This window comes from Oncorhynchus masou, chromosome 10 (assembly GCF_036934945.1).
Source record: "Oncorhynchus masou masou isolate Uvic2021 chromosome 10, UVic_Omas_1.1, whole genome shotgun sequence".
NCBI lineage: Eukaryota > Metazoa > Chordata > Actinopteri > Salmoniformes > Salmonidae > Oncorhynchus > Oncorhynchus masou.
In genome coordinates, this window is record NC_088221.1 from 39,519,831 (window position 1) to 39,535,400 (window position 15,570).

The 15,570-nt window shown below is 43.5% G+C and overlaps 1 protein-coding gene across 1 annotated transcript in view; it reads left to right on the plus strand.

The window, feature by feature from the left end:
* Positions 1 to 1,829: 1,829 nt before the first annotated feature.
* LOC135547617 (inactive phospholipase C-like protein 1) overlaps positions 1,830 to 15,570 on the plus strand; it is a 119,502-nt gene continuing 105,761 nt past the window's right edge. Inside the window, 1 exon segment of the mRNA XM_064976775.1 lies at positions 1,830 to 2,880. Coding sequence (XP_064832847.1) covers positions 2,704 to 2,880 — 177 coding nt within the window. The 5' untranslated portion in view covers positions 1,830 to 2,703.

A 15,570-nucleotide genomic window follows, 5' to 3' on the forward strand; every position in this document is an offset into this window, starting at 1 on the left:
GTGGACTCGAGCGCTAATAACCGAACGGCCTACATACATGCCATAGCGCGCCCACGTGCAACATCTCAACTCCTGGCTAGACAATTTCAGTTGTTGCGAACACCTGCAATAAAGAATGAGAGGCAAGTGAGCTTTTAACGAACTCACACCTTCCTGCAAACTATTCCACCTCAACGAAAGGGACACATGAACTTTTGCTCAAGTCAATAGGAGAGACCAATTGATGGGCATATACTTCTTCAATCTATGGAGGTGCTCAGTTCCATCATAACTCTCCATTTAAAATACAAAGACTACAAATATGCCTAAATGACTATAGCCTATATACACTGAACAAAGATATAAACGCAACATGTAAAGTGTTTGTTTCTGATTCATGAGCTGAAATAAAAGATCCCAGAAATGTTCCATACTCACAAAAAGCTGATTTCTCTCAAATGTTTATGCACACATTTGTTTACATCCCTGTTCGTGAGCATTTTGTCCTTTGTCAAGATAATCCATCCACCTGACAGATGTGGCATATCAAGAAGCTGATTAAACAGCATGATCATTACACAGGTGCACCTTGGGCTGGGGACAATTAAAGGCCACTCTAAAATGTGCAGTTTTGTCTTGTATTTTCTATTTTTAATGGTTACCTTTAGGCTTATATATTTTACTTAGTTGAGATGGAAGTTAGAGGCCTACTGCTGCATTGGCCTATAAGCTATCTCTGAGTTCGATGCTCTCATTTCTTTAGCCGCCAATGGATCACAGTGTATCAATGTGTCCATATGGCAGAGGCTGGTGTTCTCCATTAGTTGAATTTAAATGTTTAGATTTGTTTTATTTTTATTCAGCTTTTTTTAATGATTAAGCAGGTGACATTGATTTTAAGAAACAAAAACATTATTATTAAAATTAAACTGTTCCATGAAAATGCGCATTGGCTATTAAAATAATGATAACTGGCACTCAGATCGGTAGAAATGCTAGGATAAATTGTGAGCTTACCCAAACTTGAAACTCACCTGCTGCCTATGGTCAGCTCAGGGCCTGTTCCAGCCTTTTTGGGGCCCTTAGCAAGAGTTTTTCAGTTTTTAAGTTAATTTCCTGCAAGTCTAGGGGGCCCCCATTGACTTATGCCATGTTAATATGATATCTGAGTGAGAATGACTAACAAATCAATGGGGGCCCCTTGGAGGCCAGGGCCCCTGGGCACATGCCCTGTGTGCCTGATTGGTATTTGTCCATGATTGTTACAAGTTTAGATTGCTGTCTAAACTAACTACCAATCTAAAAATAGTTAGCTGAAATGGCTGATTAAGTGACTGTCAGTGACTGACATAACAAGAGAAAAACTCCTGATGCACAACCACATTTCGAAATTGCACCTGTATCCTATTATTGCATCTGTATCCTACTATTCTTACTCTCAATAGTTAGTTAAGACCTGACTGAGTTCCTTTTTTGGGGGTCGGACCCCTTAGTGACCAGGGGGGCAGGAGCCCCTGGAAAAACCCTTAGCCCCCATTGGAATGAAAATCAAATGCCCATGCAACTTATTCGTTCTGGCGCCAGCCGTGAATGTGTCCCACTCTAGTGAGTCCCTCCTGCCTTTCCTTGGGGTCCGCTGACCCTAGCCCTCTCCTCGCGACCAGAACATGTGGTACGCTTCCAGAATGAGGCATTCCAGAGCCAGCGACATCTGACTCCACCCATCCAGCATTGTTTTGTCAACTGCGTGCGTTTTGGAGCTACGAGTGCCAAATACCCATGTGTATTGGTTGCTTGGCGCGTCAATTATGATTTCTAGAATAAGTGGGAGGAGCAACGCCAGAGAGAGGTGGGGAGGACAAGAGGCGGCGCAGCTGTCAATTGTGTTCGTTATTCTCGTCAAAATCTGTTGCAGACTCGACTAAAGTGTTTAGCAGCTCAGTGTACTTTGAGAGCTTAACCAATGTACGGACCTATGGGAGATAAATCTTGTTATCCCCATAACAACATATATCACAGCGTAAAGTTGACTGCCTTGCACTTTGGTAACTGTTGGATGGTAAGGTAGACTGAGTTGGCTTCTTTGAGCAGGAAGGTTAGGCTACCCTGGAAGACTACACCTAAATACGTGTGTTGTTTTAAGGATTTTTATGCGAAGTTTCTTCTTCCCAAAGTTAATCTATCATTGAGTGTGAGGTAGCATCGCTGGAAGCATACAGGACTGTTGCCAATCTGTGAGGTTGGGACTTGTTGCGTGAAAAACACATCCCCCGGGAATAGTGTTTTCGGGTAAACCCTTTTTTAAACCAATTTGCATTCAAGTCGGTGCGTGTCAGTGGTGTTTTGATTTCACAACAGGACAGATTATCGAGTGTCTGTGGTGGGTGTTCCCCAATCCTCTGATTCTAGTCCTGACAGCATACAAGTCAGGTCGACTTTGTGGAGACTGGAGAGCGAACATGAGACTGGATGTGATGGATTTAGGCGTGATTAAAGAAATTGAAGTAATTACCTAGGCCTACCCAACTGCCTGACCGGAGCGGCTCTAATGGTCTAACGGAACAGCCCTCGCCAGATGTGCGCTGGAGTCCAGTTCCGTAGTTCATATTTTTGGAAAGGCGCAGCAGACCCCTCCATAGCCTACCCGTGCACTTATATGTAAATAAATGGCACCCATAATACGTCGAATTTAGTGATTTTCTATAGCCTGTAACTGCTGAGAAGATGTCGGACCAAGAGCGCTATGGAGACGGACTGTGCGACGATGGAGCTCCGGAGATCATACCGCCGAGAGCGTCCAGGACGGGAAGGCGGAGCGGAGTCATCCTCCCTGGCCAGGACAACGATACCATCGTCCTGGAGGCAGTGAGGGCAGCCCCACGCAGGAGCAGCATCATCAAGGTAAAATAGATTAGTTACTTAAAGGGATGGTTGAGGCTACATGTAATGATAACACTGGCAAAATCTATCTGAACGATTTAGGTTAACAGATCTGTTTCACACAATACCTGCTTTTACCTGAGCCATTTGTTTACCTTAGTTCACTTGCATAAAATAGCCAGGCTTCAAATTAAAAAGCCATCGGCTAATGCAGTAGTTCCCCGCCTATTTTGGTTACTGTACACCAACTATATTTTGTTCTGCCTGGAGCACCCCTGAAGTATCCCCTCGTGCATTTTACCAGTAGGCCTATGGTCTCATGAGTCTTCTCAAGTCACCCCTGTGGATTGGCCAAGTCCCCCCAGGGGTTATATGACTCCTGGTTGGGAACCACTGGGCTAATATAATAGCACTGGAGCTTTCCATTGCACTGTTCATAATGTGTATTCATCCACTTAAAATGTCTCTGCAACAGACACTAGACATGGAGCCGCCGGATAAAGGATGGTGGGTAATGAATAGAAGTAGGATAGGCTACAGTGGGTTGTGATTACATTAGCGTGTGAACATGAACAAGCACCAGACACATGCCAATACTCTTCAGAGACTGTCTCAATTTGGGTCTCAGACATATTCATTCCTCACACTGCACAGCAAAATCAGTTGTGTACATTTAACTGTGTGTTTTCAGTGAACATATGAGTCCCACTGAACTGGTGATAAAATAACACTTTGGAGATTGTTAAAAGATTTAACTCTGTTGCGGTGTTCCCCATTCAACATTAAAAGTGTTCAAATTAACTTAACTGTGGTGTTTGAATACTTCAAAGTACTACTTAAGTAGTTTTTTGGGATATCTGTACTTTACTTTACTATTTATATTTTTGTCAACTTTTACTAAACTACATTCCTAAAGAAAATAATATACTTTTTACTCCATACATTTTCCCTGTCACCCAAAATACTTGTTACATTTTGACAGGAAAATGGTCCAATTCACACACTTATCAAGTGAACATCCCTGGTCATCCCTACTGCCTCTGATCTGAAGGACTCACTAAACACCTACTTCATTTGTAAATGACGTCTGAGTGTTGGAGTATGCCTCTGGCTAGCCGGCAATTTAAAAATGCTTAATATAAGGAATTTGAAATGGATTATATTGTTACTTTTGATACTTAGGTCAATTTGAGTAATTCAATTTACTTTTGATACTTAAGTATATTTAAAACCAAATACTTTTAGACTTTTACTCAAGTTGTTTGCTGGCTGACTTTTACTTGAGTCATTTTCTTTGAAGGTATCTTTACTTTTACTCAAGCATGACATTTGAGTACTTTTTCCACCACTGGTCTTTGCATAGCCCTCCTGTAGATTAATATGCAATACCTATAGTGTAAAACACGATTTAGAGTAAACTGGACTAACTTTGCTCTATGACGATATTTCTATAATTAGGCCTTACTTTGATGGCCTAGTTTAATCTTAGCACAGTGGTGTTAAACTCCTGGTTTACAGGCCACATCAGGCAAGTGATGTATAATTTCTTTTGGAATTCAGAGTTAGGATATCCAACTGTTGAAATTTTTTGTTCACCAGCAACCAGCATTCAGAATGACTGTCAGCGTTAGGAAAGTTTATAAGAAGAAAAGCTAAACGAATTGAACTGGAACAACAATTTCAGTAACAGGTGCAAAAAATGTATTATATTTATCCTTGTGTAGCATAAGATTAATCAATCAATCAATCAATCAATCAATCAATCAATCAATGTACATGCAAAAACAGATATTAAAAACAATACTTTTTTCTACAATAGAGAATGCTGGGAAATGTGAAAAGGATGGGCATGGTTTTGATGGGACTGTTTTACTCCAAAGTAAAACAGGCTTTTAACACCAAAACTGGGGGTTAATTTACACTCTTGCAGAGTGAATTTAACTCCTGAATCAACACTAGAAATGTTACACTGAAAAATCAACACTGGCCATTTTTCTGTGTGGATGACAATCTTATTGAGGACTTATAAGAACTGTTTCTCATTTTCGAGGAGAGAAACTTGCAGGGCGCCATGGTTAGGCTATAATGGTGTTCTGAAACTGAAATGATGTCAGCCTTTTGGTCTCAGTTAGTTTGGATATATACTGTAGGCAACAGCAGGTGCCACTCGTGGTATCGTTTTGATTTTAACTGTCACACACTGCATTTTTTCTGCACTGAAATTGGCCAAAGAATGTAGGCTACACATTGAGTGAACAACCTGTGACGCCCGCCCGCACCTACTCCTGACAACAGCGCACATTCCACGCGCCGAGTGATCTCAATTCAGGCCCACACAGAGCATCACACATGTGTATTCACATGCCAAACCTGTGCCTAACCTGTACCATTATGCTCACTTTATTTCCATTTCACAATGGAATTATGATTAACCTGAATATGCCAAAAACACACCCTCATAGAAGTTGTCTTCCAAAAGAAGCTCTCACCAGCACAGATTTAAATTCCAATGTTTGAATAATTGTTGTCAACTTAGATAACCTGTTTATAAAACAATACCAATTCAGAGCATCCAATGAAGAATGATCCTGCCCTCTACAGTGAGGGGAAAAAAGTATTTGATCCCCTGCTGATTTTGTACGTTTGCCCACTGACAAAGAAATGGTCTGTCTATAATTTTAATGGTAGGTTTATTTGAACAATGAGACAGAATAACAACAAAAACATCCAGAAAAACGCATGTCAAAAATGTTATGAATTGATTAGCATTTTAATGAGGGAAATAAGTAATTGACCCCTCTGCAAAACATGACTTAGTACTTGGTGGCAAAACCCACATTTCTTGTAGTTTGCCACCAGGTTTGCACACATCTCAGGAGGGATTTTGTCCCACTCCTCTTTGCAAATCTTCTCCATCAAGTCATTAAGGTTTCGAGGCTGACGTTTGGCAACTCGAACCTTCAGCTCCCTCCACAGATTTTCTTCAGGATTTAGGTCTGGAGACTGGCTAGGCTACTCCAGGACCTTAATGTGCTTCTTCTTGAGCCACTCCTTTGTTGCCTTGGCCGTGTGTTTTGGGTCATTGTCATGCTGGAATACCCATCCACGACCCATTTTCAATGCCCTGGCTGAGGGAAGGAGGTTCTCACCCAAGATTTGATGGTACATCACCCCGTCCATCGTCCCTTTGATGCGGTGAAGTTGTCCTGTCCCCTTAGCAGAAAAACACCCCCAAAGCATAATGTTTCCAGCTCCATGTTTGACGGTGGGGATGGTGTTCTTGGGGTCATAGGCAGCATTCATCCTCCTCCAAACATGGCAAGTTGAGTTGATGCCAAAGAGCTCCATTTTGGTCTCATCTGACCACAATACTTTCACCCAGTTGTCCTTTGAATCATTCAGATGTTCATTGGCAAACTTCAGATGGACATGTCTATGTGCTTTCTTGAGCAGGGGGACCTTGCGGGCGCTGCAGGATTTCAGTCCTTCACGGCGTAGTGTGTTACAAATAGTTTTCTTGGTGACTATGGTCCCAGCTGCCTTGAGATCATTGACAAGATCCTCCTGTGTAGTTCTGGGCTGATTCCTCATCGTTCTCATGATCATTGCAACTCCACGAGGTGAGATCTTGCATGGAGCCCCAGGCCGAGGGAGATTGACAGTTCTTTTGTGCTTCTTCCATTTGTGAATAATCGCACCAACTGTTGTCACCTTCTCACCAAGCTGCTTGGCGATGGTCTTGTAGCCCATTCCAGCCTTGTGTAGGTCTACAATCTTGTCCCTAACATCCTTGGAGAGCTCTTTGGTCTTGGTCATGGTGGAGAGTTTGGAATCTGATTGATTGATTGCTTCTGTGGACAAGTGTCTTTTATACAGGTAACAAACTGAGATTAGGAGCACCCCCTTTAAGAGTGTGCTCCTAATCTCAGCTCGTTACCTGTATAAAAGACACCTGGGAGCCAGAAATCTTTCTGATTGAGAGGGGGTCAAATACTTGTTTCCCTCATTAAAATGCAAATCAATTTCTAACATTTTTGACATGCGTTTTTCTGGATTTTTAAAATTATTATTCTGTCTCACTGTTCAAATGAACCTACCATTCAAATTATAGACTGATCATTTCTTTGTCAGTGGGCAAACGTACAAAATCAGCAAGGGATCAAATACTTTATTCCCTCACCGTATCTATGAGCTCAGTTCGTGTCTGCATCCAGGATGGATCAAATATGGTCTAAGGTATATACTGACAAGATACCTGGAGTCTCCGCTATAAAAATGGAAGTAAACGTTTGTCGGGAACATTCTAGCTGTCGGGAAAGTGGAACATTCTAGCTGAATAAGAGCGGGCAGATACGCATGTGAACAACAAAAAAATCAGCTTCCTCTGCTTCACGCTTTATTTTCAAGCTGACATATTTTAGGGCGGAGTCAGCCGTCTCGCTTTGCCTCTTCCTCTCTGCTGTGGTTGACCCTGTGGTTGACAACTGACCAGCAGCTACAAGCCAGTCTAGGGTGACATCATAGCTTTCCATGGTCGCTAGCAGTGATATGATGTCAGTTGACTTTACCAGAGGAGGATCATGTTATTGATAGATCACTGTTAAAGACGTCCTCCAGCGATACTATAAATTAGGTCAAAGACACAAACTGAAGGGTCAAAACGTATGTGTGGATAGGGTTTTTTTTTTTACTTCAAGGAGTTGGTCTGGTGGTCAGATGGGATGTCATCAGCCTCCCCCCTAGCTTGAGGAACAATAGAGGAGCAATAGAGAACAGAGGGGGCAAGACCCCCTCCCACCACCCCCCCCACTTGTGCCATGTTATGTCATACCGGGACCACCTATTGAGATGTGCCTTTTGTTAAATAAGTCAGATGTTAAATGAGGTGACAAGGAGACTGGAGGATGACTTTAAATAGATGTTCACCCTTAGAGGACATCTATGGAGGCTCCATACTCGTGTGTGTGTGTGTGTGTGTGTTTGTGTGTTTGTGTGTGTGTGTGTGTGTGTGTGTGTGTGTGTGTACTCCCAACTGAGAGGCTCTGATGTGGTGATTGTGTTAACTGAGCCCTCTCTCTGTCCTAGTAGCAGGAAGTGTCACGGGTGATGCAAAGATAGAGGAATGTCAGTGACAGACACGGAGGGACGGGAACAGAGGGAGGGGGAGAGAGGGAGAGACTAGGAGGGAGGGATGGAAGGGAGGGAGGATAGAGGGATGAATGCAGAGGGGCACAGAGGAAGGACAAGGATGGAGACTGAGGGAGAAGGAGAATAGACAGGGGGCTTGTGACTTGGCCCAGCCTCATGATGGCAGTGCTCATATTAGGTCCCATGTGTGAGTAACTGTGTCCTCCTCAACCAAAGATGCCCAGACAGAGAAACACTGATAGGAACCTGGCTAATCAACAGGGCTTTGTTGTTTAGGGAAACCGATGGAGTCCCACCCCTCAGAAATGAAGGGAAGGACGAGGTTGGCCCATCTCTGAACCTCCCCATCTGGCTCTGAACAACACTGATTGATGCATCGCCTCTGCTTGTCAAGTCTGTACACAGAACGTTTTTTTTAGTCATTGTCTCACTGTAAATGATAAAAAGAACAACACAAGTCATTCAGTCACACGATCAGACATTAGATGCCCAGACCAGAAAGTTACACGGGTCACCCGGTGTCTCTGTCTGCCATTCCACTAATACCCATTAAAGTCCATGGGCCAGACCCTGAAATTCAGGCTCACTTGGGGTGACGATGTCCCACAGTGATTTTCTTGAAGGTTTATGTTCCCAGAGTTGGAAAATGTGTGATATCAGTGCAGCAATGGGAGATTCCTCTACGTTATCACTCTTTATTTCATCCCTCCATCACATCCATTTTACCCATAGGGATTTTACCTTATAGAATAAGGTATCAGCTTAAATTAGAATGATCACACACAAATACATTCTCACATCACATTTAAACCAGTCAGTCCATCATACTGCAGACACTATCAACATAGAGGACATCAATACATTCACTCACAACCGGCCGCTGTCCCAACTGCACTGGATAGATACGTACATATACTTATACAATTTACTCTGCATTTAGTAGACCAACAGCACAAGCAACCAATGTAATGTTTGAAAACGTTCTTCTTGGCCTTGGGCATTCTGAAGCGCCAGCCAGAGGGCAGCCTCTCCAACTGAGGGTGTAGAGGGTGGGAGGGGTCGCCAACAACAGCCAGTGCCTTCTTTTTGGTTGCCTTGTGGAACAGACTGGGCAAATGTGCCTGCGGTCGACCAATTACTTTCCTGGCTATGTTTACTATTCTGTTCAGTTTGCTTTTGCGCCTCACGCTCAGATTACCAGACGGTCATATAGAATGTGAGGATGCTCTCCACCAAGCTGCTGTACACCCTCTTCAGAACACCCTGGCTGACCCGAAACCCCTTCAATTTCCTCATTAAAAACAGGCACTGGCTTGCTTTAAAAAAAATACATTCTGCATTCTCTGTAAAACTCAGTTTGTTATCAATTTGTGTGCCTAGGTATTTGAAACACTCAACCACCTCCACTGGTTGGTTGTTCAGAGAGAGTGTTTGGGACCTTGGCAAGTTGTTGCCATTGATGATCAGTTCCTTTGTCTTTTCCACATTGATGTGAGGGGCACTTGACCGGCACCATTCTTGAAGGTTGTTTAAAATATCTGTCCCCCAATCTTCTTCTTTTTTAAACACTCCCACCAGAACCATGTCTTCAGCGGACGTGAAAAGGCTCACATTGTTTCATTGGATCTTCATCTTGTTAGTGTAGATGGAGAACAACAACAGTGAAAGGACACACCCCTGGGGTGCCCCTGTGTTCAGGGCCTGTTCATCAGAGAGGGCCCCATTCATGAGGACCCTCTGTGGGCAGTCAGTTAATAATAAGTCCTTGATCCAACCTGCCAGGCCTCCGTTGACGTTCAGGTCCAGTAGTCGTTTCAGCAGTATGTGTATTTGCATTATATTGAAAGATGAACTAAAGTAAAATAAATGAAAGGTGTGCATATGATTTAGCATGTTGAAGGGGACGAGCCACCATGTTCATCAAGGTCAGGGTAGCATCCTCAATCCCTCTCTGTGCCTTATAGGCAAACTGGAATGGGTCCAGTTGATCTGCTATGGACAGTTCTTCAGTACTTTACCCCGTAGTCCGTCTGGGCTCGGCGCTTTGTGTGGCTTAATATGTGACCAGCATGAGGCCACCTCGTTATCTGGACAGGAGAGGATTTGGGGATGCTCTCACATTTTTGTTTACATTCGACTTTAAAATTGACAGTGTCAAATCTTCCATAAAAACAGTTAAGGTCGTTTACAAAGGATGAACAGTCTGCAATTTTATTGTTCTCTTTTCTCTTCCCATCATTCATTGCATTAAGCCCTTCCCATGTTTGTCTTGGATTGGCTGGACAGAACCTCTGCTCCACTTTATCCTTTCAGTCCTTTTTATCTTTCCACATTTTTGACCTGAATTCATTTTCTTGCTCCTTTACAGCACCAGCATCTCCTTTACAGCTTCAGCATCTCCTTTACAGCACCAGCATCTCCTTTACAGCTTCAGCATCTCCTTTACAGCTTCAGCATCTCCTTTACAGCTTCAGCATCTCCTTTACAGCACCGGCATCTCCTTTACAGCTTCATCATCTCCTTTACAGCACCAGCATCTCCTTTACAGCTTCATCATCTCCTTTACAGCACCGGCATCTCCTTTACAGCTTCAGCATCTCCTTTACAGCACCGGCATCTCCTTTACAGCTTCATCATCTCCTTTACAGCACCAGCATCTCCTTTACAGCTTCATCATCTCCTTTACAGCACCGGCATCTCCTTTACAGCACCAGCATCTCCTTTACAGCTTCATCATCTCCTTTACAGCTTCAGCATCTCCTTTACAGCACCGGCATCTCCTTTACAGCTTCGGCATCTCCTTTACAGCTTCGGCATCTCCTTTACAGCTTCGGCATCTCCTTTACAGCACCGGCATCTCCTTTACAGCACCGGCATCTCCTTTACAGCACCGGCATCTCCTTTACAGCACCGGCATCTCCTTTACAGCTTCAGCATCTCCTTTACAGCTTCAGCATCTCCTTTACAGCTTCGGCATCTCCTTTACAGCTTCGGCATCTCCTTTACAGCTTCGGCATCTCCTTTACAGCTTCATCATCTCCTTTACAGCACCGGCATCTCCTTTACAGCTTCATCATCTCCTTTACAGCACCGGCATCTCCTTTACAGCACCAGCATCTCCTTTACAGCACCAGCATCTCCTTTACAGCACCGACATCTCCTTTACAGCACCGGCATCTCCTTTACAGCACCAGCATCTCCTTTACAGCACCGACATCTCCTTTACAGCACCAGCATCTCCTTTCAGCAATGCAAACTTCTTTAAGTGAGGCACATTTTCAATGCCTTAGACACCCAGGGCTTGTTGTTGGGAAATACTCTAACAATTTCTGTGTTAATGACAGTATACTCACAAAACTGGATGTATGATGTAATGCTGTCTGTAAACTCTTGGAGATCCCTGCACAAGTCAAAGTACACCTCCCAGTATGTGATGTCAAAGCAGTCCTTGAGCTCCTCCCTACTCTCCTCTGTCCGTACCTGAATGGATTTCTCTGCATTTCACCTGCTGCTTGTATCTCGGGTAGGAGATGGATAACGTTACGATCTGATTTCCCGATGGGTGCTCCGGACACTGCCGTGTATGCGTCATCTCCGTTGCCATAACACTGGTCCAGGATGCGAGTTGGACAGGTGACGTACTGTTTCGATCAGCTGATCGGGAAAGCCAAGAGTGGGGAGGTGCTCGGAGAGGGAGAGCGCATTAAAATCTCCAAGAACAAATACTGTCTGGTCAGTTGATCGTGAAAGCGCAGCATTGAAACAGTCTGTAATCCTGTCAGCAGCTTCCTTATTGTTAGGTCCAGGCACATAGACCAGAATAATGGTAATCTGTCCAAACTCACTTGGTAGATAGAATGGCCTGAATGATACAATGAGTGTCTCATAGTCTCTGGTGCACATTTGTTCTATCACATTACACTGCGTGGCCAAAGTATTATCTACGAAGATACATAGCCCCTCGCCTATTGATTTATGTAATGTTGTTTAGTCTCCGTCTGCTCTAATAACAGTGTATCCATCAATGTCCACATCAATAACAGTGTATCAATCAATATCCTGTAATGTAATCCCAGCCCTCGTTCCCGCAGGAGGCCTTTTGCCTTCTGGTAGGCCGTCATTGTAAATAAGAATTTGTTCTTAACTGACTTGCCTAGTTAAAAATTAAGGTAAAATAAATATTGTCCTGCTTGAGCCACGTTTCTGTAAAGCAGATTGAATTACTTCTACTGTGACAAACAATGTCAGTATACAACAAATTATTGCTCACATATACCCTTTAATCATATATCACTGGAAAGCTTACCTTCACAGCTATCCATCAGACACATTTTTGGAATGTTCAGGTCAAGAGAACTTTGACCTTTTGACCTCTAGGGTACATTTCAGAATTACTTGTATAAATTGCAAAAAATACAAAAGGAAACCCGTATACAGTTTCAACTTTGTTAGACAAGTGGTTCTGAAAGGTCATGAAATTATCTTTCAAATATATATACTATAACCAACTTTGAAAGCACCACCTACAACCATTGTTTCAAAATAGCACATATTGTGCAACTGTTGGAAGCTTAGCCATTGATTCCCATGTAGTGGGACACCTATGTTTTTGGATTGTAACTTCGGTGATAGACGCATCAAATTGCACACACACTGCTAGAACAGGGTTCTAAAAAGATTTGTAGATACAGGGCATTCACAGGATTCACACACTAACCCCACAGAAGTCTTTTCCCAACATGGCCACCAATAAACTCAGTGGGATCTTATTGGATCAATTTTGCATGATCATACCTGTATGAAATATAATTGGAGTATGCCCAGTAATATCTTAAAATGTTCATTGTGATGTAGAGTACACAACCACATGAGCCAGGTGTGCCAGATATATATATATATATATATCTGGCACACCTGGCTCATATCCTGTGAATATATATATATATATATATATACATTATTCATAGAATTGTTGTAAGAATGTGTCCCAAAACGTTCCCTAATGAAAAATATATCAACCCCTACAAAAAAGCTGCCATTAATTATAATCCACATAATAATTCACATGTCCTGTTGCTGCAGGATTATATTCCTGCTGTAGCAAACTGGCTCAAATTAAGATCCTACATTTGTAGGATATGGAAAAAAAAAATCCATGTTAAGTGTTTGAAGATGAAATATTACAATTAAGGATGGAAACATTTTCATAAACAATGATTCAGACAGTTTTTGCAACAATTCTGTGAAAAATGTATATATCTGGCACACCTGGCTCATGTTTGTGTATTCCACATCAGCATGAACATTTTAAGATAATATTGGGCACACGACAATTTCATACAGGTATGGTCATGCAAAATTGATCCAATAAGACCCTACTGAGTTGGTTGGTGGCGTTATTGGAAAAAGGATTCTGTGGGGTTTCATGCTTCTATCACATAAGTTACAATCCCAAAACATAGCTGTCCCACTACATGGAAATCAATGGCTAAGCTTCCAACAGTTTAATGTCAGTTGCACAATATGGGCAATATTTTGGAACAATAGTTGTAGGTGGAGCTTTTAAAGTTGGTTTAACTAAACTCAGGGGAAAAAAAGAAACGTCCCTTTTTTAGGACCCTGTCTTTCAATTATAATTTTTAAAAATCCAAATAACTTCACAGATCTTCATTATAAAGGGTTTAAACACTGTTTCCAATGCTTGTTCAATGAACCATAAACAATGAATGAACACGCACCTGTGGAACGGTCGTTAAGACACTAACAGCTTACAGACGGTAGGCAATTAATGTCACATGTATGAAAACCTAGGACACTAAAGAGTCCTTTCTACTGACTCTGAAAAACACCAAAAGAAAGATGCCCAGGGTCGCTGGTCATCTATGTGAACGTGCCTTAGGCATGCTGCAAGGAGGCATGAGGACTGCAGATGTGACCAGGGCAATAAATTGCAATGTCTGTACTGTGAGACGCCTAAGACAGCGCTACAGGGAGACAGGACGGACAGCTGATCGTCCTCGCATTGGCAGACCACGTGTAACAACACCTGCACAGGATCGGTACATCTGAACATCACACCTGCGGGACAAGTACAGGATGGCAACAACAACTGCCCGAGTTATACCAAGAACGCACAATCCCTCCATCAGTGTTCAGACTGTACACAATAAGCTGAGAGAGGCTGGACTGAGGACTTGTAGGCCTGTTGTAAAGCAGGTCCTCACCAGACATCACAGTTCACAACGTCGCCTATGTGCACAAACCCACCGTCGCTAGACCAGACAGGACTGTCAGAAAGTGCTCTTCACTGACGAGTCGCGGTTTTGTCTTACCAGGGGCGATGGTCGGATTCGCGTTTATTTTCGAAGGAATGAGTCCTGTACTCTGGAGCAGGATCGATTTTTGGAGGTGGAGGGTCCATCATGGTCTGGGGCAGTGTGTCACAGCATCATCGGACTGAGCTTGTTGTCATTGCAGGCCATCTCAACAATGTGCGTTACAGGGAAGACATCCTCCTCCCTCATGTGATATCCTTCCTGCAGGCTCATCCTGACATGACCCTCCAGCATGACAATGCCACCAGCCATACTGCTCGTCCTGTGCATGATTTCCTGCAAGACAGGAATGTAAGTTTTTCTGCCATGGCCAGCGAAGAGCCCGGATCTCAATCCCATTGAGCACATTTGGGACCTGTTGGATCGGAGGGTGAGAGCTAGGGCCTTTCCCCCCAGAAATGTCCAGGAACATGCAGGTACCTTGGTGGAAGAGTGGGGTAACATCTCTCTGCAAGAACTGGCAAATCTGGTGCAGTCCATGAGGAGGAGATGCACTGCAGTACTTAATGCAGATGGTGGCCACACCAGATACTGAGTGTTACTTTTGATGTTGCCCCCCCCCCCCTTTGTTCAGGGACACATTATTACATTTCTGTTAGTTACATGTCTGGGGAACTTGTCCAGTTTAGTTTATGTCTCAGTTGTTGAATCTTGTGATGTTCAGACAAATATTTACACATGTTAATTTGACTGAAAATAGGGTGGCGCAGTGGTTAAGGGCATCTGTGCCACCAGAGACTCTGGGTTCGCGCCCAGGCTCTGTCGCAACCGGCCGCAACCGGGAGGTCCGTGGGGCAACGCACAATTGGCCTAGCGTCGTCCGGGTTAGGGAGGGTTTGGCCAGTAGGGATATCCCTGTCATCGCGCACCAGCGACTCCTGTGGCGGGCCGGGTGCAGTGCGCGCTAACCAAGGTTGCCAGGTGCACGGTGTTTCCTCCGACACATTGGTGCGGCTGGCTTCCGGGTTGCATGCGCGCTGTGTTAAGAAGCAGTGCGGCTTGGTTGGGTTGTGTATCGGAGGACGCATGACTTTCAACCTTCGTCTCTCCCGAGCCCGTACGGGAGTTGTAGCGATGAGACAAGATCGTAGCTACTAACAATTGGATACCACGAAATTGGGGAGAAAAAGGGGGTAAAAATTAAAATAACATTTTTTTTAAATTGTTTTTTTTACTGAAATTAAATGCAGCTGACAGTGAGAGAACATTTCTTTTTTTTGCTGAGTTT